We start from the raw sequence: 20,763 nt of genomic DNA on the forward strand, positions 1-20,763 counted from the left end.
AATTCAGCACTTTCTAAACATGCAGGAACACAAAGAGCCCAGCCCTAATGGGTTTTTTTTGTTTTTTTTTTCCTCTCTGGCTTCCCAATCTGACAGTTTCTCTCACCATTAAGAATTCCTAGGAACCATAGAGGGTAATTCTGTGAAATTCACACAGCTACAGTAAAATAACACACTGGAACAGGTTTGAATAACGTGGTCTAGTAAAAGGTCCCAGCCCATGGCACAGGAGTTGGAATTAGATGATCCTTGGGGTCCCTTTCAACCAAAACCGTTCTGTGATTCTATTCTATTCATAAATTAAAGTCCTTTAATCTACTGGGGTCAAAAGCAACCTCGGAAGCCAACTCATTCCTGCTGAGCCATGGAGAGGGAATCTGTTTAGCCTCTGGAGCAATACCACCTCTAAGCACCACAACAGCATCCAGTCAAGAGAACACAGAGCAAGCTTTCTTGCCCTGCCCATTCATCCACTCCAAAACCCTTGGTTAAAATTCTTTTCATGAACAGTCACACTATAAAATCCTGTAACAATTATTTCTGTTGGAAGCAACTCTCTGGTTTTTGCACTTAATCCCTCTCTATTGTTCTAAATTATTTCAGCTCTATTGACCTCCAGAATGTGCTGCAGTGGCTACAGTTTTTATCTATGCTTTGCAAGAAAGGCAACAGGTGGAAGCATCATGTGTGTAGGGAATAGTAAATTATGGTAGGTTTCCATTTTTCAAGTTTTATATTGCATATGACTTTGAAATTACATACAAAGTTATATACAGAGGATCCTTCCACGAGGCCGCAAAAAAAAAAAAAAGGAGCATTATTGTTTTAAGTGTATCTAAATGAAACAGAAATAAAACAGTGTCCCTTACCTGCAGTATAAGCTTTGTAGTCACACACTCCCACGAGTTCTGTCCCCTGAGGGTTGTACTTGCAGTGAACTGATCAGAGGAGTGGTCACTGAAGCGCACCCTGGAGGGCAGGCCCAGCTGCCGCCTCTCGTTCTCCACCTCAAACGTGTAACTGATCTCTGTGTGAAAAAAAGTAGGTCACTATAGAAAAAAATAATCATTTCCATATTAAAAAGAATGTTCATTTCACTAGCTATGATCCTAAGTATTACTCTAGAAGACTGTTCCAGCCAGTGCTGGGCTTCACAAACTGGTTTTAGTCATGTCAGTTTTGTCCTGCCACAGTTGAGGGTCAGGTACCTCGTGTGTGAATCTGAAGAAGATTTCTAAACCGAATCCTGTTATTTCCTAGTGAACCGTTCCCTTACGGGCATGCGGGGCTGCCTGGGGGAGCTGTGATTGCTGTGCGGAGCCAGCAGAGGGCTGAGCCACCCACTGTAAATAGCCCGGCTGTGCTGCAGGGGATTCCTGTTGGGTCCCAAAGGGCACCTGAGAGCCAGCAGGATTCTGAGGTCAAGGTACACTGATAATTTTAACACTGAAAGCAGAAGTGCGACTAGAGCTGTCCAGTTGTGTGCTGAGATGTGTTTTACTAGATCTGAATTTGGTGCATCTTTTAATGATTGCTTCAACGAGCTCATCCTGTGCTGCACAGGTGGAAACGGCCCCGAGTGTGCCGAGGCACTGAGAGCTGCAAGCACTTCACCTGCTGAAGGACCAGCACCTCATTCGGATTTTAAAAATAACTCAGAAACTCAAGACACCACAGGAGAAAAAGGGTCATTTGACTTAAAGTTCTTCTCATTTCCTCTCAAAATCCTACACAGTTCTCCAAGAGGTAGTAAGAGCAGCATTATAGCAAGTGCTTTACATTTTTGTGGCACAGTCTTCCCCTATTAATGCAGATTTTTTTATTTCAGTTAATTTCCACAAAACTATTTTCTTGAATACAGGATAAGTTCATAGGGTAAGCCTCCAATAAGAAATAATGCTCACTGAGAATATATAAAATGGGCCTTAAAAATTATTCTCTAAAGCAGCACTAACCTAGAGAGGCAAAACAGTTTGGATCTGTATAGCAGCCATTTGCTCACTGGCAGTTGTAATACTTAGAAAGCTTTAGTCTGTCATCCACAGAACAGATTAACACACCAGCATGACTCTAAATACAGACTGTGCAACAGCTGAGCTTAGCACTGAGTCACATTTTAAATTTGTCAGTCACTGTCTGAGATGAATCACTATAATTTGAGCGATATTTTTCCATTATAAACTCTAAAAAAAAAAAAAAAAAAAAAAAAGCCAAACCTTGTGACAAACAGAAAAATATTTATCTTCAGAACTTACTTATTCTTGGATTTAAATCTCTGGGGTTTGCAGTATATTTAAAACATGCTTTCACATCCATCCTGTAAAAAGTGCCAAGAAATTAGTATTAATGTTTAATAAGGCACGGTCCAAGAGAATGAAAAGTTTTAGCTGATCAGTCTTACAACTGTAATATTTGCTGCTTACTAGAGTGAATTACAAAGCAAGAAAAAATGGTTAATAAGCAATTAAGCATTTGTTCTTATATGTTTACTCAAAACAAAGCTTTTCAAGCCAAGATACTTGTGTTAAAAGTCTGAAGAGGCAAGGTGACATTCATTTTCAAAAGTGAACATTAGGAAAAGGACACATTCCACATCTTGTCTTTAGCACAGTAGCCTGAAGAATTCAGAAGTCAGAATAAACATATGCAGGTTCATTTGCTTAACCTGCATGGCTCTCATATGCCCTTCACTTAAACATGATCACTGAATGACTTTTGACAGCAGAAAGCTCAATACACCAAGGCTTCTGATAGAGTAATTTCATTTACCTTATTTCACCATGGTCTTCAGAGTATTTTTTCTTTAGATCAATTCTATCAGGCTGTACTGTAATGTTTCTTCTAATGCTTATCACAGGTCGAGATCTTCATTTAGGGGAAAAAATGGGGAATAAAAAGAAGATATAAAAAAAGATGTAATTTCTGTTAAGATTAATGAAATAATTAATGTGAATATCAGAGTCCCTCCACAGATTTGTTTTATTGATTTGCAACAAAGACACCCCAAGAAACAGAGTTTGGCTTTTATAATGGTTAGAAAAAAACTGAAAAGTTATTAAAAGTTAAGTAAAGCAAAGGTCACCAAGAACAACTACAGATCCTGATGGGGAAGCAGGCTACACTAATGTGATGCTGTTGTCATTCTATACACTAACAAAAAACAGAAAATTCAGTGATGGTTTCTACCACCAGTAGTAATTCAGCTCCTGTGAACAGCTACAGGTACTACAGTTCATTCAGATTCATGTTCACAAGAGCTGTAATATGGAGCCTGGTGGCTGTGGGAAATGATGTTTTCATTTCCTGCTTCCTCTACATGTAGGCTTTAGCCATACTTTTGCCTGACAACTCTCTCTTCCTTTTCTAGAAGGGAAAAGATATTTCACATGAACAACGGAATGAGCTGATCCTGCTATTAAAGCACCCAAAGGTTGTTTAAAATAGCTGGTAAGCCACCTGCTCCATTTAACTGGGCCATTCCTTTCACTGTTTGTCACCACAAGAGATTTCTCTTCTCACCTTGGTAAAAGTTTTGGTCCTGCCTTTATCAGCAAAAGATTAAGGCTCCTTTTGAGTAAACAAAATGCTAAATAATCTGACCACCACTCCTCTACCACCTACTCTGTTCTCTTCCACAAGCCACACGAGCTGTTTTTCCTGGGCACTGTTCCAGTGTATTTAAGAACATTACAATTAGGTGCACAGATACTACACACCATAGAGATAGAAGCATAAATTGTAGGAAGGGTTGTTGTGCCTGAAAAGTAAAGTTGGTTTTCTCAGAATTGAGATAACCAGTTTGGGAGTTTCTGCTTCTCATCCTTTGGGACCCGACAACAGCCACCAAAGACCTGAGTTTGATGCAGCATTCATAGTTGTGATGCTGAGACAGACAATACTCTTCCTGCCCATTACTAATGAGTCAGCTTAACAGTACATTAAACTGCAAAAACAGGAGAGGTCTGCAAAAGACTAACTTCTTCCCTAATTTAGGCAAGTGCTACAGAAATCCCAAAGGATCCTAGCTGCAGGGCTTCCTCACTGTTTCATGGACCCCAGTGCAAGCTCAACAAGGCTGAGCAACGCCTCATTGGTTTGGATCCTCAGCTACAAAAAGTGGGGTTTGGTTCTGTTTTCTTCTATTTCCAGTAAAGCACAATTAAATAAGATAAGGGCAGCAAATGTATTAGTTAACTTCTCCTTAAGGAATTATCACCTTTAAATTCCATTCAAGGACACAGACTTCCAAGTCACAATCGGACAAAACTAAGGTGCAGGTACACTGCCCACATCAGCACTCTACAGGAACTGTCCATGTTCACCCTCTTACCCTGTACTGATTTTAAAGCAGGTTCTCAAGTGGAGAAAGGGGATAAAATAACAAACCAATTTATGGAGTCCCTGCCCTTCCCCACCCCCCCCTTCTCTCAAATTTCAATTTTTGGTAGCAAAAGTACACTCAAAGCCAAACAGCTTTTTGTTACTTCTAAGCAAATTGTTTTTAAGAAACTAAAACCAAAGTCCTGATGTAATTAATTACGGTTCTGTATCAAATACCTGTACACGTTTACAGAATCTGACAGAGAACCAACAGCAACATCAGGGTAGGAATTTTTATCCAGGTCCATATTTCCAGCAATAGAGTAACCAAAGAAATTAGTGTTTGTTTTTTCACCATCAAGAATCTAAAAAGCAAACAGATTGAGGGAATTCAGACATTTAAAAGTGATAAAGGTGAAATAAATAACAAGTGAACATAACTGTGTCTTAAGGCCAGAGAAAGAAGAGGGAAGAGATACAATGAAGTAGGACCTGTGAAATAGGACCTCTGTGTTCCCTTCAGCTAAAGGACCCTGAAGTTCCAAGATGATTTGCTCTTCTTTCAAGAAATCAATTGGCAATAACAGTGAGTACCAAAAATTACTGATCTCCAGAGCGCTTAGCTCCTCTTTGTTTACAGTATTTATGGACTATGAACACTTGGAACAGAAAAAGTATCCTGTAAAGTATTATAAAGTATTCAAGCAGTATTCTAGGGAGTATAATGAAGTTTAATTCCCACCCTGTAAATTGGACACAGTGACCCTCAAAAAAAAAAAAGAAATTTAAGAGATTTTTTAAAAGGAAGTGCAACAGTATTAATGAAAGAGAAAACAAAGAAACTAATTATTTTCACATCACCAGATTTATATACACATCTTTTTCCTTCTGCACATATTATTGGTGCCAACAGATGGCCCCAGAAATAAAAATATGTATTAATATCAAGAATTCCTCATCTTTCCTGTCAGAAGTGCAATCTTTGAAATGCCCTATATGACTTTCCTGCATACCCACCACCCCAAAAATAGCAATGGAAAGGAAGATGGATAACCCTGCCATTCCTTTACTATATAATTATTCTTGAACAAAATTAAAGGTTATTTCATTACCTGTGCTGGTTTCGTATTTATTCCGTTCTTGGATCCATGATAAATGTATACTTTGCCAAAACCATCATATGGAGCTCCTACTGCAATATCTGGTGAAAATAAGTTGCAACATCAAAAATCATTCTTGCTCTTTCTGCAGCACGCAATCAAAGGGCAAGATGTTGCAAGTCTGGCATCGGCCAAACAGTCTCACACATTTTTATTGTCATTGTTTTCATTTACCTGGATATCCATCCTGATTAATGTCCCCAATGTTTTCAACTGCAAGTCCAAACATTGAGTCAGTGGTTCCATTTAAGCGAAGAGGTCTCACCCCTGCCCATTTGCCTTGGCGGTTCACGTAGATGTACACGGCACCCCCGATATCCCCACTCCTGTCAAAGTACTGCGGGGCCCCAACAACGATGTCCTGCCAGCTTAGCAGTGTAAAAAAAAAAGAAAAAGAAAAAAAAAAGTGTTTTTGTAGATGAACTCTGAAAAACAACGACTCAGACTGTGAGCTCAAGATCAGCTGCCCAAAGAGCTGGTGAACAAAGCCTAAAATGTGCATTAAACTGGTTGGGCATCAACAGCCCCACTGACACTGCAAGCTGGTTTATTCCCTTCGTGGCATACAAGGGCCTTCACAGCCTCCTTGGGGTATGAGACTGGTTTCCTGTTTCTCTGTTTGTAATAGTTGCTTAAATAAAACTCTTTATTAGAAAGGTGGACTCTGTCCTCTGTCCTGATTGATACTCAAGACACTCAGCATTTCCTCCAGGAAAACATGGAAGGTAGGATTTGTCATTCCTTGTATTGCTAATGTGGAAAACCAAAGCAGAAATAAACAAGATCCACTGTCCTTTATTATACAAGCAGCAGGAGTTAACAACAGCCATACCCATCACTGTTGAGATCCACAACAGCAACATCATAGCCAAAAGAAGAGGCCAGCCCTTCTCCTTCAAACATGTGCTCCAGGGAAAGTGCTCTCTGATTTTTTTCTTTTTTCAGTAAAACAACTGCTCCGCTGTGGTTCGCTCTTGGGGCACCGGACACAAAAGTCATCTCATCTTGGGAGACAATTCCTTTACCAGAGTCCAAAGAGAAACCTTAAACAGAGAAAGAAATAAAATACAAATTAAATAAATAATAGCTTTCATCTTAACATGAAAAAATAAGCATTTCCCCTACTATATTAAAGTGGTATATGGAATACAAGTTTTGTCTAAAACACAGAGTGCTATGGCTGGGAATTCTCCATTTCTGTTTGCACTGGTGGATGCATATTTGCAAGTCAACACTCCTCTGTACATTGCATTTAGTATTTCCCCACAAAACACAGTACTTCACTGCTCACTTGGACATGCTTTTCATGGGCACCAAATACAGGATACATACAGCTTAGACACAACTACAGCTTTACCACTTGAATATAGCTTGAGTACTTCACCTTTGGCAAAATTATCAGAAAACCTCCTAAGTAAAGTCACTATCATTCTATTACAAACATGCAAATTGTACTGCACAAGCATTTCCATATGAATGATGTACGCGGTATTTGAGAATCAGCTTACACAGTAATGGTGAAATGGGCAATTTTAAGTTAATGCTGCCCTACACATGACATGTTCAAATTAATTTAGTCCAACAATACATTTTAAAATAAGAAAAAAAACAAAAGACCGTACTGCATATACCAGTAAAGGCCAATAATAATATAGCCAATAAAGGCCAAAGTAGAAAACTGCCTCACTTTGCAAGGAATGAAGATAACAGCCAGCAGATGGGAGCCTCCCTCTGAAACACTTCACCACTACTATGGGAATTCTCAATTACAGCAATTCACAATGAGACAGTTCCAGAAAAACACTGAGGGAGTCCCAGCTGGGGGAGGGATGAGAAGGTTTGGAGAAATGCACGACAAATCAGCATTTCTCTGAAGCCTTGTTACTTTGCTGTCTCCCCTTTATCTGAATCCCTGTTTTTTTCATGCTTTACTTACAATGTATTTGATATGAGAGGGGGTAGAGGGGAGAGGATCGTGACAAAGGTCTGGAGATTATGTCTGACCAAATGCTGCCACCTCAAGTGGTCACAAACCTAAGTAGCTATTCATCATTATATCCACTGACTTGTCCACCTGTGTGCTGGGAGGCAATGTTTTGTACACAAACTGATCTGGATGAGTATCAGATACAGCTGTCAAAAATAGAAGACCTATAAATATGAGTGAAAGATTGAAGAGAAAAAAAATAGTAGTTAAGCAAAGCACCTATAACCACATTTGCTTACAGTCTAAACAGACAGAACAGTAATGCCTGGGATGAGCTGACATGCCTGGAAGTGGTTCTGATTATTACAAATCACAGCAGCATTCACATTTACAGATAAATGTATTGGCTATGCAACTGGAAAAACTTGGTATGACTGTTCACAGCAAAAGGCACCGGCCTCCACAGCACTCCTCACCTTAGAAATTCTTGTTGCACCAGAAGATGCTATCAGCTTGTCTAACATAAGCTCTTAGAATGACTTTTCTAGTTACCTTTACACCCAGTAATTAGGGTTGATATTTAACAGAAGTTTATGCACTCTTTCTCATAACATATATGTAGCTCTAAGTTTGCTCTCTTCTTGACTTGCTTTTTTACTTTTTACATTAGCAATGCCCTTCCCATCTATTCAGCTTTCCATCACTCACACAGAAATTTCAGTCTCAGGTTACCAAAACTCTATTTGTTGCATATGCCAAAAGCAGTGGATACACCCCAGAAATCTGCACTGGAACAGAAGGATTCTTTACACTTAATCCCTTTCCAAAAATGCAGCATAGCCTTTTCAGTGTATCTCACTAGTGTACAGAAAGGTCACTGTACTAAGGACATATTCCTGTTTTCCTGACTGCATAAAGAGCGAGAGATTCACCATCTGCAACACACACACACAAGTAAAATATAAACAGTACTTATATTATGGTATTTAAAAGCCACTGGACTTTTAAAACTTGAAGAATAAAAGAATTGCAGTTACCTACCAAGAGAGAAAATCTTCAGCCTTAACAGTTACATCCAGAAACTCAAATTTTGATAAACTGTCTGATACTACATAGCAGAGACTGTGTGACTAAGGATTATAGACCCACTCATTGTACTGACCCATCACAGTGATTATAATCCCTCCCTGAGATTTCGTAGGCCCTCGACACAGCTCTTGAATCTCACATTCCAGCAGCAGCTCTTCTAGATACCTCAGCATTATCATCTTACACTTAAAACTGGCCCATAAATTTGGAGGCAGGCTGTGAATTATCCAGAACAGTTAACGTGTTACAGGGTCCACAACTGAACATCTGCTCCCATTTCAGATCATCACACCAGGTTGGGATCACAAATGTTTAAGAGACCTGAAGAGATTTACCACATGTACTTAATCCTACCTAAGTAACTGTTAGCTGGAACAGGAACTAGATTCTTATCCTGGCGGCTCTCATCACCAACTTCGTAAGGCCCATCATCAAAGATACCCAGATCATAAAATGTCTGATTCTTTTGCTCTGCACGAACCACCCCTGAAAAAATGAAATGATAAAATAAAAGCAAACAAATGGTAAGTGAGAAAAATAACAAACAAATGTTCCCATTAATTAATTAATGTTACATTAAATATGATGAATGACAGTGACTGCTGTTAAAAATGGGACAAACACAGAACAGTGCACTGGGTTAGTATTTTGTCTCTGTTCTGTGTGCCAGAAGCTCCTGCTGCTCTACTAGGAAGCCATACAATGATCTGGAAAATATGGGATACTATGGAAATTCTCAAAAAAAAACCCCACTGAACTAGTTTGGTCATAAACCACCCTCCTCCTGTATTTCTTAGCCTTATAAAGCTTCACTTAAAAAGGAGGCAAATACACAGGAAGTTAAAAAAAAACTACATTTCATTATGACAAACACCAGCAATATATTTAGAAACAGTATTTAAGAAGAAAAACGCTATTGTTCAAAAAAAGGTGTGCTTCCCTTTTATCAATTGCCATAATTAAGGTTTTGGCAAGCACAAACATGTTTTTCCATCATACAGAAGAGTACTCTCAGGACTGTCCTAGCACTTCCCTGCAATTAAAGTAAAGTGGTGTCTGAACTCAGGATGCTGCTTCAGGTCTAGTCAGATTTTGTTGACAGATATATGGAAGATTAAGTTTTCACTAAAGTACACTTTGTGCCAGAGCTTAACACACTGATTTTGCATGGTTCATACACCAGGCACAGGTGTACGAGATGGAAAAATGCAGTGCTTAGAGGATCAGATGTTCTCAAGAGGAAAGTATTTACAGCTGTTGGTGTAATGAAGTGTGATGGGAAAAATCACTTCAAGAGACTGAACTGGCCATTTAGATGCTTCTGAATATAAACTAACAAAGAATATCTAGGTTTTCTTCCAGTTTTGTTTTGGAATATCTCCTAGATGACACAGAGTACTCGGCTCTTAGATTATCCATTAAATTTTGCATGGACATGCACGGATTTAGATGTGAATATATGTAGTATTTCTGTTTTCTTCCTGCAATCCTGAAGTATTTATTTTGGAAAGTACTGGTTTCCACAAACTTCACAAAGAATAAAGGGGAGAATACTGCAGAATAAACAAAGAGTTAAGCAGCTATTGAACATTTACTCAAATGCAGAAAAAAGGCTGGTCAAGTAACTCCTACAAATTTAGTAGTTTGTTCCTGTATGGAAGTGTCCAAGTAGGCCTTCAATCCCACCGTAAGGTTAAGACTAATATGGGGAAATTTGCTGTACATATGTGCAAAGTTCCATTATCTATTCATACATACACACAAAGATATTTAAAGAAATTTCAGTAAATGTTGGTACAGAAGCATAGCATTTTGTAAAACCAGCATAAAATCATTACATCCCTATTACCTCCTCGCCCCTTAAAAAAAAAATAGAAATAAACTTTGGATGCAACCTTTGAGAGCAATCTCAGAGGAGATAGGAAGGGTAGGCAGGAGGGAAGCCAATTCATACCTTTCCAGTTGTAAGTGCCTGGAGCACCAAACACAATATAATGATAGTCTCTAGTAAAAGTAGCAGCAACACCCTGCTGACAGGAACCAAACTTCTCATGGCCTCTTAAACGACCATCACAAAAACTCCATACTCCATTATCCATATCATCCTTAATAGTGAGGTCCTGGCTCAGCACATAGCACCTTCCAATGATATCCCGGGTTTCCTGCACTGTGTTTACATACTGCCTTTTCTCATAGCGATGTGCACACGTCTGCAAGACACAAGAAATAAAGTGTGATGTTTCTGTGTGCTGTATGCAGGGCACCACCACAGAAGGAAGGGATCATCCAGCAGTCCCTCCTGCTACCAGTGCTGTAAGTCACCCTGCAGACACACCTAAGGGCAGGATCCAGTGTTTCCTACAGGCAACATACAGGACAGGTTGGGCACCTACAGATAAAAGTCAAAGCAGCCTGCTTCGTGGTCAAGGAAGGCCATGGGGTTAAATCCCTAAAGCCCTTCCTGATATCAAATCCCTCAAGAAGTGAGGAGAAAACCACCCTCCCTCTCAAAGAAAGAAGTGACTGTTTCCCAACAGCTCTCAGAGCTAAAGGACTGACACAGCCGTGGAGGACACAGGAAGCTGGTTCAACTACCATCTACCCAAGACTATTCAGAATTTGCCCCTTACAGAAAAGTTCCACTAAGCAGAGGCTGAAAGCTTTTCCAGTGGAGGGGAGGGAAGTTGCTCCTACTTCTTCTGTTGAATATTCCACTTACAGGGTAACTGTCACTGGGGCAGAGCTGAAGCGCTAAGCATATCCTGTTCCTAATTCTTTCAGACTATCCCCTGGGAAAAGAATTCTAATCAAATATTTAACACAAAGGATAATTAGCCACCGGCTAAGCAGTGCAACCACCAAAGCATTGTAAAAAAATATGAACAATCAAATGTCTTTGCCAGCAGTGTTTCTGGAAGAGTAACATGTAGCAGGTTCTGTGAAGAGCACAAGCAAGTCAGGTTTCTCAGGTGACAAACCTTGCCTGTGGTTCCTATCAAAGCCTAAACATTACATAAACATCCAGCTGCTCCACACTGGAGCACTGCAGTACTGTCCTGCTGCAGTGACCTCCTGCTCACACCTCATCTAATAAGTGCATTCCCCACTTACAAAGAAAAGACAGGGTAGCATTAGTTGATGACCGATTCAGCGAACAGGACTCTCCATGTGCTCCTCTCCACTTGGGGTTCTGAGGCAGACCAAAGCTAGTTATTACTGCCTCTAAATGCTTAAATAACCAGATTCACATCCTGAAGTTGCCTGCCCCAGGTTTGGAAGCAGTGACATTAACCTCCAATTAGATGAGGAAGCCTCATGGCACACATTTTTTAATGCATCTGGTATCCTGCAGCACTACCAGAGGTTTATTTAACTGAGAATTTTACTTTCTAAACTCTTTCTCAACTCCCAAAAACTTTTTCTCTCTGCTTAATATAAAGAGTATCTACATATTTTAAAAATAAAGAGTATCTATGTATTGTATAAAATAAAGAATAGCAAGTAGGCTTACAGCAGTGCAATCTACTCCAGTGCAATGACCACATTGATTCACAGCACTACTCAGTGAAAGTCCCTGATAAAAGCCAAAGTGAGGCTGATCATCTTGGGAAAACAGGCTGGTGATAACTTGCTACTTTTACAGCCTTATACACTATTTCTCACAATTTCTGTGGCCAATAATATTTAAATGAAAAGATGTGTATATGACCAAAAAAAAAAAAAAAAAGTGTGCCTTATTTTGCTAAGGAGACATTTAAGTCCTTACCTACAAATCAAAGGAGTAATCTTAGGCAAGTTACCTTCCAGCTAGCTGCACAGAAACACAGACCTTTCAGAACATGTACTGCAGACCCCATATGTTTTTGCAAGTTAGTCCTTTAGCACTTACCACCACATTTCCTCCTGGCCCCTGACTTTGGACAGTTACACCCATCCACTGGTCTTCTTTACTCTCCATATTCGGGTCAGCTGCAGAGTATCATAAAACAGCTTCAAATATTAACAGTTCACTAGTTTCAATTTATATTCATATTCACAAATTTTCTTTTTTCTCTTTTTTTTTTTTGGTTGATTTGCTTTGGTTGTTGTTTTCGGGGTTTTTTTTCCTTGAAACCCATGTCAGGGAAGACTCACTATACAGAACACCACATAGTCTGCAGGTGGCAGTGTCTGTACACTTTATCACTAACAGCATCCATTTTATTAAACTTCCAGCCTATTACTTCATGTTACATCAATTTACAAAACAGTAAGAATCTACCAAGATTTAAGCATCTCATAGTAACTTAGCAATTAAGCTACAACTTACTCTGATGCAAAAATTAGTTCCATATAAATCCCTAGAAGCAACTGTCCCCAGGAAAGGACATTAAACAAGAAGAATCAGACAACTGCTTCAATTCAAGACAAAAGCACTGAAGAACTTACTCTCCTCATCAAATTTGACACGTATGCAATTTGCATCTGGAGATGCAATGTCACAGCTGTACAGCCCTCCTGTTCTGTTGGCTTGTTGGGCTGGAAAGGCCTTTTCCCGAGGAGCTCCAACCAGCAATCTGCAGGGAAAGCAAAATAATTTAATGGAATATGTAGAAGGAATACTAGAAAAGAGAAAGGCAACAGAATTGGGAAGTGTTTTCACTAAGTTGCTAGAGGTTGGACATGCCAGTATTTGAAGTTGGACAAAAAGCTACACCACAGCACTGCTCCTTTTAAAAGGGAAAAGGGGGGGAGGGGAATGAGAGAAGCTATATAACAGTAATGCAGATTACAGTTATTGGGCCTGCAAGCCAGAACCTGTATTATTATTACTGTCATCATTATTGCAATATTCACTGAGAGTAGTTGATAAAAACTGGGTGTCTGGCAGTTCTGGGAAAATCTTTCCAGGGCATCAAGTGGAGGACATTTTTTGCCTTACTAGAAATCACTGATAAGGGTGGGAAAAGTCACCAAAAAAGACCAGAAACCTCCACAACAATAAATACAATTGTTCTCGGGCTGTCTTCTAGTTTTACACCAGTCCTATGCCACTGTTTGCCTGAATTTAAAGGCACCTTAGTATCTCTGACCAAAGCAAGATCCCTCCTGGACCAAGGAAGTGTTCACTGAACTGTTCCAGGCTCTGTGCAAACATGAGCACCCCTTCTCCACTCCTTTGGCAGATACTTCGTTTTGAAGCTGAAAATGGTTTTGAAAATGAAATCTATCATCAAGAACAGGCTAATTCCCACAAAGGACTTATTTCTGCTATTAAACTGCCACTCTAAAAAGCTCCCTTGAAACACTGTTCCAGCAACCAAATGCCATGGTTCTTATTTTAAGCATTGAGTAAAGCAAATTTGCTTCTGTATAGACTGTACAACATGAGTATTATCACAAAACCACCAGCAGGCGTATTTACTTGCAAAATAAGGTGTGCCAAAAAAAAAAAAAAAAAAATAGAAGTCTTACATTGTCTTTTTCTTTGTAGTGTCACACGAAGACACAGCTGCCTGAGAGGCAGCTGACTGAAACTAGTAGCAACCAGTGTGCAGTAGTTTGTGGAAGCAACGTCACACTCAGCTGAAACACCAAGGATGAGAGAACAGTGTGTGGTGAGTGCAACACAGCAAGTGGGATGGATGGATGGATGGATGCTGAACCAGACTCAGCTCTTTGCTTCCTGATGCTCAGACATAAAAACATTCAATCTCTGACATCACGGTGTCAAGGACAGCAAAGCTGGGACTACAGTTGGATCCACAAGGCTCAAAGAGGACCTCAAACCCTCTTTAATATCCAACTCTAGTTCTCCTTTGTTGTGGCACTGGGGCAAAGCACACTGCTGTCCCTCAGAATGCTATTTTTTACTAAAAACAAGACTCACTCTTCTTCATGTCTAACAGTGAAGATTGGATCAGTTACCATAATATGTAGCTTTTCTTATTAAGGAAACGTTTTATTCACTGTCCCTAAAGTAACAAGACTCAAAATGAAACTGATGTGTCATCAGAAAACACATTTTTTAAAACACGAAATTTTATCTGTATTGCAAAACAACCAAATTTTCACTGCTTGTATAGGACTAAATTCTCCCACAATCCATAATTTATCCACCTCATGAAGGTAAGCTCCCTGAACACTGACACTTTCAGGTAAAGTATTTGCCTTTGGAGCATACACAGGACACACCGTGTGGCTGGGGTTTGTTTTAAAAGGTTTTCTGCTTTTCCCTCTGTACATCTGCCATCTTTTTCAAACATTTTTTTTCAGAAACATAGCAGTCATTACAAGAGTTTGTAAATAACTATGATTTTAGAAAAAAACCCTCAGTAACTGAATTTTCTAATTTTGGCAACAGTACATTTAACTGTAATCTCTTAAGAGTAATTCTTCTGCAAAGCATCTGTTTCTGAGTTCTTCCTTATGGAAGAATAGATACATTTTCTCCTCATTTCCTCCTCAGGAAAAAGATTACTTTTTTAATCTTAATAATTGTAAGTTTAAGAAAGCAGAGGTACTGATTTCCTAACCTACAGAATTTTTTATTACTTCTACTTTTTCAATCAAAGCTTGGGGGGGGGGGTAGAAAGGATGTATTGAAATTAACTTACAGAAATCAAAAACCTTTCATTTCCATATTGTAAACGAAACTAAAAGCTTCTTAAATTTAAATACCTAATTTGATTTAATTCATCCACCTGCATACTACTGACAGTGGTGGTGCTGCTTGGTCAAGAAAATTAACCCTGTTCTTTTCTACAGGATAGTGAGACTACATCCCTCTCTCTAGCCCAATGACCTTTTACAGCAGACCATGATCCTGACAACAAGAGAGGACCTGCTGAAGCACGGAGCGAATAAACAGCGCAGCCAACAGAATACGGAGTGGGAAGATGTGCCACCTGCCATAAAATGCCACCAACGTTCAGTGGCATCTCAGATACTGCTGAGGTCAGCAGATGAAAAATGAAATTGCTCAGCCTTCTTAAAAACTGTAAGGCTTCCATCCAACACAATCTCAAAGGAAACAGGCAACCTTAGATTCTTCCCAATCCCCACTGCCCTCCCATTCAAATATCGCCTACGGTATTTTCCACTGTAAACAAAGAATTTCAAAACAGACTTATTTAAAACATTCCAGATTTCAAACAACTGTTATCAAGAATCCTGGTTCATCAAATACAAAAACTTGAATTCTCTTGGGTACTTCATTGCAAGTTCTTACAACACAGACCAAGAGAAGTACACACTTTAAGTGCTCACAAAGGATTAGATCAGTTCAAGTATAATACTATGGTAAATCCTGAAATGTATTTTCAAGTAGCAACCAAAGATCCATTAGAAAGTGGCACAACTCCTGTGTACTTGTTTACTGCTTTTATGCCCTAAAGACCAGAACAGAGAAGACTAAACCTATGCCCCTGGGTTCTGCAAGGTTACTGAAGGTGATGATTATAAACATCATGAGGATTATTAACACTATGAGGAATCTAAGTAAGAAAGTCACATGCATCTAATCTTTGGCTGGATAAATCAAGCAAAACAAAAAATTCCTTGCAAACACACTGTTATTTCTGATCAACAGAGCTGTTGTTCAGCTTGCCTACCTAAAATCAAAATTCTATTATAAAAGCCAAATGACTTAATTTAAAAATAAGAAATGTGCACAGAACTGTGGAAGTATGACATGAACCATGGATCAGTGTGAATTTCAGCATGACTGCAGTAGTACAAATAAATCAGCTCATATACTGAGCTGTGTTACGTGCTCAACGGAGTCCTTCCAGAGAGAGGACACATTCCAGTCATTACTCTGTGGCTACTTATTCAGCTGTGATTTAATAAAAGAATTTTAATCAAGTTTGAGCTCATTATGCCAAAACCAGGTTAGTTTTTTTCTGCAGCTATGCATGTTCCATTTTAGCTTTCTCACTGGGAAGCAAAACCTCTTTCTGCAGGTCAGAGGTAAGGATAGAGTGAGGGGATGCTCTTCCAGCTATCATTATCTCTTTATAATGGCAGATGAAATATGGACACTTACAAGCTAGGAACTTTTCCTCTTCAAATGAAAAGCGACAAAAACAAATTCTTAATTTCTCTTCACCCATGCTCACAGTAGGATCCATTTTATTCACTGGGACTTCTCCCTGAAGGTCTGTGGACGTGGTCTACTGTGACTACTTTCAATTAAGTTTAAATGCCCAATATCCAGAATCCATATTCAGATAACAAAATATTGTCCAAATGTCAAGAATGCAGAGTGGGAGATGAAAACCCAAGGCACTCCAACACATAGACAATGTTACTGATTTTTCTGTTCCATGGCAGATTTACCTTGTTACTCTACAGAAAACATAAGCTTAGCCATACAACATATTGAACATAAACATCTCTGAGCATCAGTTCCTGTCAGAGACTTAGCTTTTTATTATGAGTTATGATGACTTGGTATCTAATGTTTACCACGAGTCCAGCGTCAGACAAAAGCAGTCAATTGCTATTCCTCATGTAAATTACAGAAAGAGATGCTTCTAACTACTTGAATTCTGATCTTCCCCTTCCATCTTGCTTCAATACATACTGCAATCAAACTGGGTTTTCCCTGGGCCAATCAGACTGCACAGGTGTTAATCTACAGTAAGGTTAACATAATAAACTGTTAACAGAATTTAATTTAAAATAAGCATCTATCAAGTGACAGTGCTGAGAAAAAAAAGATCTGAATTCTCTCATATCCTGGCATAAAACTAAAATATTTTTTAGCTCTAGTTGTAATTAAAACATCTGTCTTCCAATTTCAAACTGAAATTCTGATTTTTAACCATATGAACCAGTCCAGCTGCTTATCGATTAGAAGTATTTTAATTATTAATTTCTCTTAATAACTTCTTAAAGTCCCACTGCCAGTTATAAGGATCTGCTGACTTACAGGAACAGATTTACTCCCTTACAGCCCCGAATTCATAGCCAAATGTAAAATAATCCCCTAAGATTAGAGCTCCAGGACTGGCACCTAATGCTGTTTTAACTAACTGACCTTACTGAGATGCACTTTTGGCTCCGGTGGGCGCTGCCAGCCCCGCACAGACAGCGGTGACCCCGGCTGTACCTGTGTGTGTGAGAGCTGGCCCGTGCTCCCAAGACAGGGCCCAGCAGAGCACCACATCCTCCACGGAACCAACATCCCTCCATGGAACCCCATGGCACAGCTACACCCACCCTACCTCACTGCAGCGTTACCTTACACCCCAACACAACAGCTGAGGGAAGAAAAGCACCATTTCAGCACTTATGCCAAGCACTACTCAAGTCTCAGAAAAGGTATCAAGACATCTTACTGACTTTATCTACATCTGGAGCAGACCTTTGGATAAGTCTGTGTAGAAAAAAAATGCTTCACAAACCCACGTATTTCCAAGAAGCAAAAGAAGGTGAGAACTCACTGCCCACATTCAGGGAGGCACCAGGCCCCATTTTATCAACTGCTGTTGACCAGTGTTGCAAAAATGTAACTACAAATCAGATTCTAGATGCACAAACCGTCTATGAACTGTAGGTGTGGCTGCATTTAGAAGAGGCAGTCGGATTCTGGAACAGCACCATTTATTGAATGCAAAATAGAACATTCCTCTGGACTGAGGGTGAGAATGCATTAACTGCAGAGTACCTACATACAGCACTAACAGTGCCATTACAGTCACGAGCTTAATATCCCAGCTCAACACTCAGCACAGCTGAGGACACAAGGCTTACCAAACAGTAAGGCAGAAGGCTTACCCTTCTGGCAAGGTCAAGGCAATTTCGCTCAAATTCTCAACCCCTACTGGATGCAGAAGTGGGGTACTTTCATGCCTTATTCAGTACTACTGTGCTAAGTGCTGTGGGTGGGACTGCAGTCAAATCTTCTGTTCTTTGTGGGCACATTTGCAGAATATTATCTTGGTAGGAAGTGTACTCGGTTAGTACAAAACATTTCTGGGTATCAGGCAGAAGAACAAGACCAAGTGGCCCACACCTCACTTAACATTCTCACCCCCAGTGCCTCAGCAACACAAACCACAAGACCTTCATCTGACTTCCACACTTGCACCTAAAGGCACCATGGCATACTGAGCTTTGCATTTTCTTCACGACTTTATGCTTCCAACAACCAGTATTCAGCAAGAACAGTTAGGTGAACGCCAAGAAGGGTGTAACTTCATTTAATATGTGGCCCAAAAGTGTTGTTAAAACCCAAAGTAAAATGCACAAGCTTTCCATTTCAGCATATACTACAGAGTAACAAGCAGTAGTATGAAGATTTTAAAACCCTCTCTGTTTTAACTGGTAATTCTTGAAATGTTTAGTAGGTAGCTCTGGCTCCTTCTCGCCTAATGACAACAACAGTGAGAACTGGGAGTGGTTTCTGCTCACAGCTATCTGAACTCTCTCCAATATTGCTTATGAAACTATCGTGGTTGCTTCCAGAAGGAAAGTCAACGTTAAAATGAGAAAACCATATCAAAAGAAATCCAGAAATCCTCCAAGCTCCTGGAAGTATTCCCTTACTCCTCAGTGAAATTCTCTTCTTCACTTACAGCCTGGAACTGTCCAAAGCAAACATACGATTTTTGAAACATACTTCAGAGAAGAAAAATTATGAGCAATTCATTACAGTTCTATTTTGGAATAACCACTCAGAAGAAATCAAGTAAAAGGAGGGAGAAGATCTTCAATGTTTTTCAGAGTAAATCCCATTCATCAGAGTAAGAGGCTTCCATTTAATAAATTACATTTTGATTTAAACAAATACAAAAAATACCACAGTCTGCACCAAACTCAGATACTCTGCTATCTCCCTAAGTTTTCCTCATTCCTTAAATTCTTTCCTTTTCTATGGTATCCTTCTACCCAAACAAGGCCCAACATCTTTGCCAGCCTTTCTTTAAAGTAAAAGCAACACATCTGTAGTGCCTGCTCTGACCCTTAAAAGACTGGAGTAGAAATCATGAAAGTGTTTCCTGGGGAAGAAACCATTAACTATTTCTACCTATAGGAAAAATAAAATAGTCACTAGTGTAAGTAATTTCCAATTTTGCAGGCTCCATTGAGCACAAGTGTCAAATTTAATACTGCCATTCTCAGGTAACAATGCTGCCCCTGCAGACTTTGCACTTCATTATGTTTTCAGAAAGACTCCACAAGAGGGGCAAATTTGGAAAGTGACTGAGCTAAATCCCATGCAATGTCTCACCCCTGACTGGACAGCTAAGACTCCTACATCCTTGCTCTCTCCCAGTGCTCTTTTGGGAAAGAGTTTCACTACATTAAGCAAAACAGGGGAAAAAAATAGAGTAACTAGCTCTAACTCATTTTAAATTTTACTACAAAATCATCAGCCACAAGTCATCTATCAAATGTTCAAAACCTCCAGGCAGAGACCCCTGATCACAATGTGGGCATCTACAGCCCTTCAGCTGAGCTGTGTTTTCAGTCCTCTGCACTGATTTGGTCTCAACTGTTTTTTAGCAAACACAGACGATGGATGCATTTAACCATCACAGAATTTCAACATAACTGAAGTTGGTCAGTGGGACAGACACCGCGTGTGAATATTGGTGGCACCAGCCCTGCCTCATGCTGGGATTTGGCATTCCACAACCAAAACAAGTCACAGGACAAGAACACCTCAAACTAATTAGCACAGAGAGATTGCCCCTGCACTCACTCGGGCTGCTAAGGGAAACTGGAGCTGAACCACGGGCTCCTCCAAAAAAAAAAAAAAAAAAAAAAAAAAAAAAAAAAAAAAAAAAAAACCCTCTGCAGCAAAATACAACTGTAAGCAGGGCACTCGTTTGTGATGCTTTTTACAGAGACACCCATCATGGTCAGTATGTTATTAACAGCTATTTTAAGTGACTGAATATTCTCCTGATCTGCTACTCCATAGCTACATTTTGGAACTAACAGTGCAAAGCTGTGGCCAAGTACATCGTTAATCTCTGTTGCCTGAAGGCTTGGCACTTGAAGGATTGCAATTACCACTTTATTTATTCAGCCTTTTTTAGGAAACAGATTATGATAGAGGCTGGAAAAAGAAGCTAAAAGCAGCACAAGGACTAGGACAAACTACTACAAAGCAAAACCAAAACTACAAAGATACCTGTTGTTCTGGAAAGGCCACTTATTATTGACTTTCTGAAAGTCACATGGAAAAAATAAACACTTTCCCATCACAGGTCATAGCCCAGCCTGTCTGGATTTGAGACAGGTTTTGCAGATCTCATTTCCATTGGTACAAAG

The 20,763-nt window shown here is 39.6% G+C and overlaps 1 protein-coding gene and 1 long non-coding RNA gene across 11 annotated transcripts in view; one reads left to right on the forward strand and one right to left on the reverse strand.

Annotated features, from left to right (window-relative positions):
• The window catches only part of LOC134047490 (uncharacterized), a 35,107-nt gene extending 18,827 nt beyond the window's left edge, over positions 1–16,280 (forward strand). The window contains exons 4-7 of one of the 5 annotated variants that reach the window (XR_009933448.1): positions 1,261–3,447; positions 4,773–4,906; positions 13,970–14,093; positions 15,244–16,280. This is a non-coding gene — a long non-coding RNA (uncharacterized LOC134047490). Of the gene's footprint in view, positions 1–1,260; positions 3,448–4,772; positions 5,432–5,571; positions 5,688–6,425; positions 6,467–13,969; positions 14,094–15,243 lie in introns of those variants that run through there. The other 4 variants (XR_009933449.1, XR_009933447.1, XR_009933445.1 and 1 more) reach the window with 4 other exon arrangements.
• ITGA6 (integrin subunit alpha 6) overlaps positions 1–20,763 on the reverse strand; it is a 42,123-nt gene that overhangs the window by 11,568 nt on the left and 9,792 nt on the right. For 5 of the 6 annotated variants that reach the window (XM_062498706.1, XM_062498703.1, XM_062498705.1 and 2 more), the window contains exons 2-12: positions 12,925–13,052; positions 12,386–12,465; positions 10,451–10,706; positions 8,851–8,982; positions 6,313–6,523; positions 5,655–5,848; positions 5,433–5,521; positions 4,558–4,685; positions 2,770–2,865; positions 2,256–2,317; positions 870–1,027 (exon numbers count right to left, since the gene is read on the reverse strand). In XM_062498706.1, coding sequence (XP_062354690.1) covers positions 870–1,027; positions 2,256–2,317; positions 2,770–2,865; positions 4,558–4,685; positions 5,433–5,521; positions 5,655–5,848; positions 6,313–6,523; positions 8,851–8,982; positions 10,451–10,706; positions 12,386–12,465; positions 12,925–13,052 — 1,534 coding nt within the window. Of the gene's footprint in view, positions 1–869; positions 1,028–2,255; positions 2,318–2,769; positions 2,866–4,557; positions 4,686–5,432; positions 5,522–5,654; positions 5,849–6,312; positions 6,524–7,514; positions 7,632–8,850; positions 8,983–10,450; positions 10,707–12,385; positions 12,466–12,924; positions 13,053–20,763 lie in introns of all 6 variants that reach the window. The other variant, XM_062498702.1, reaches the window with a different exon arrangement.

This window comes from Cinclus cinclus, chromosome 9 (assembly GCF_963662255.1).
Source record: "Cinclus cinclus chromosome 9, bCinCin1.1, whole genome shotgun sequence".
NCBI lineage: Eukaryota > Metazoa > Chordata > Aves > Passeriformes > Cinclidae > Cinclus > Cinclus cinclus.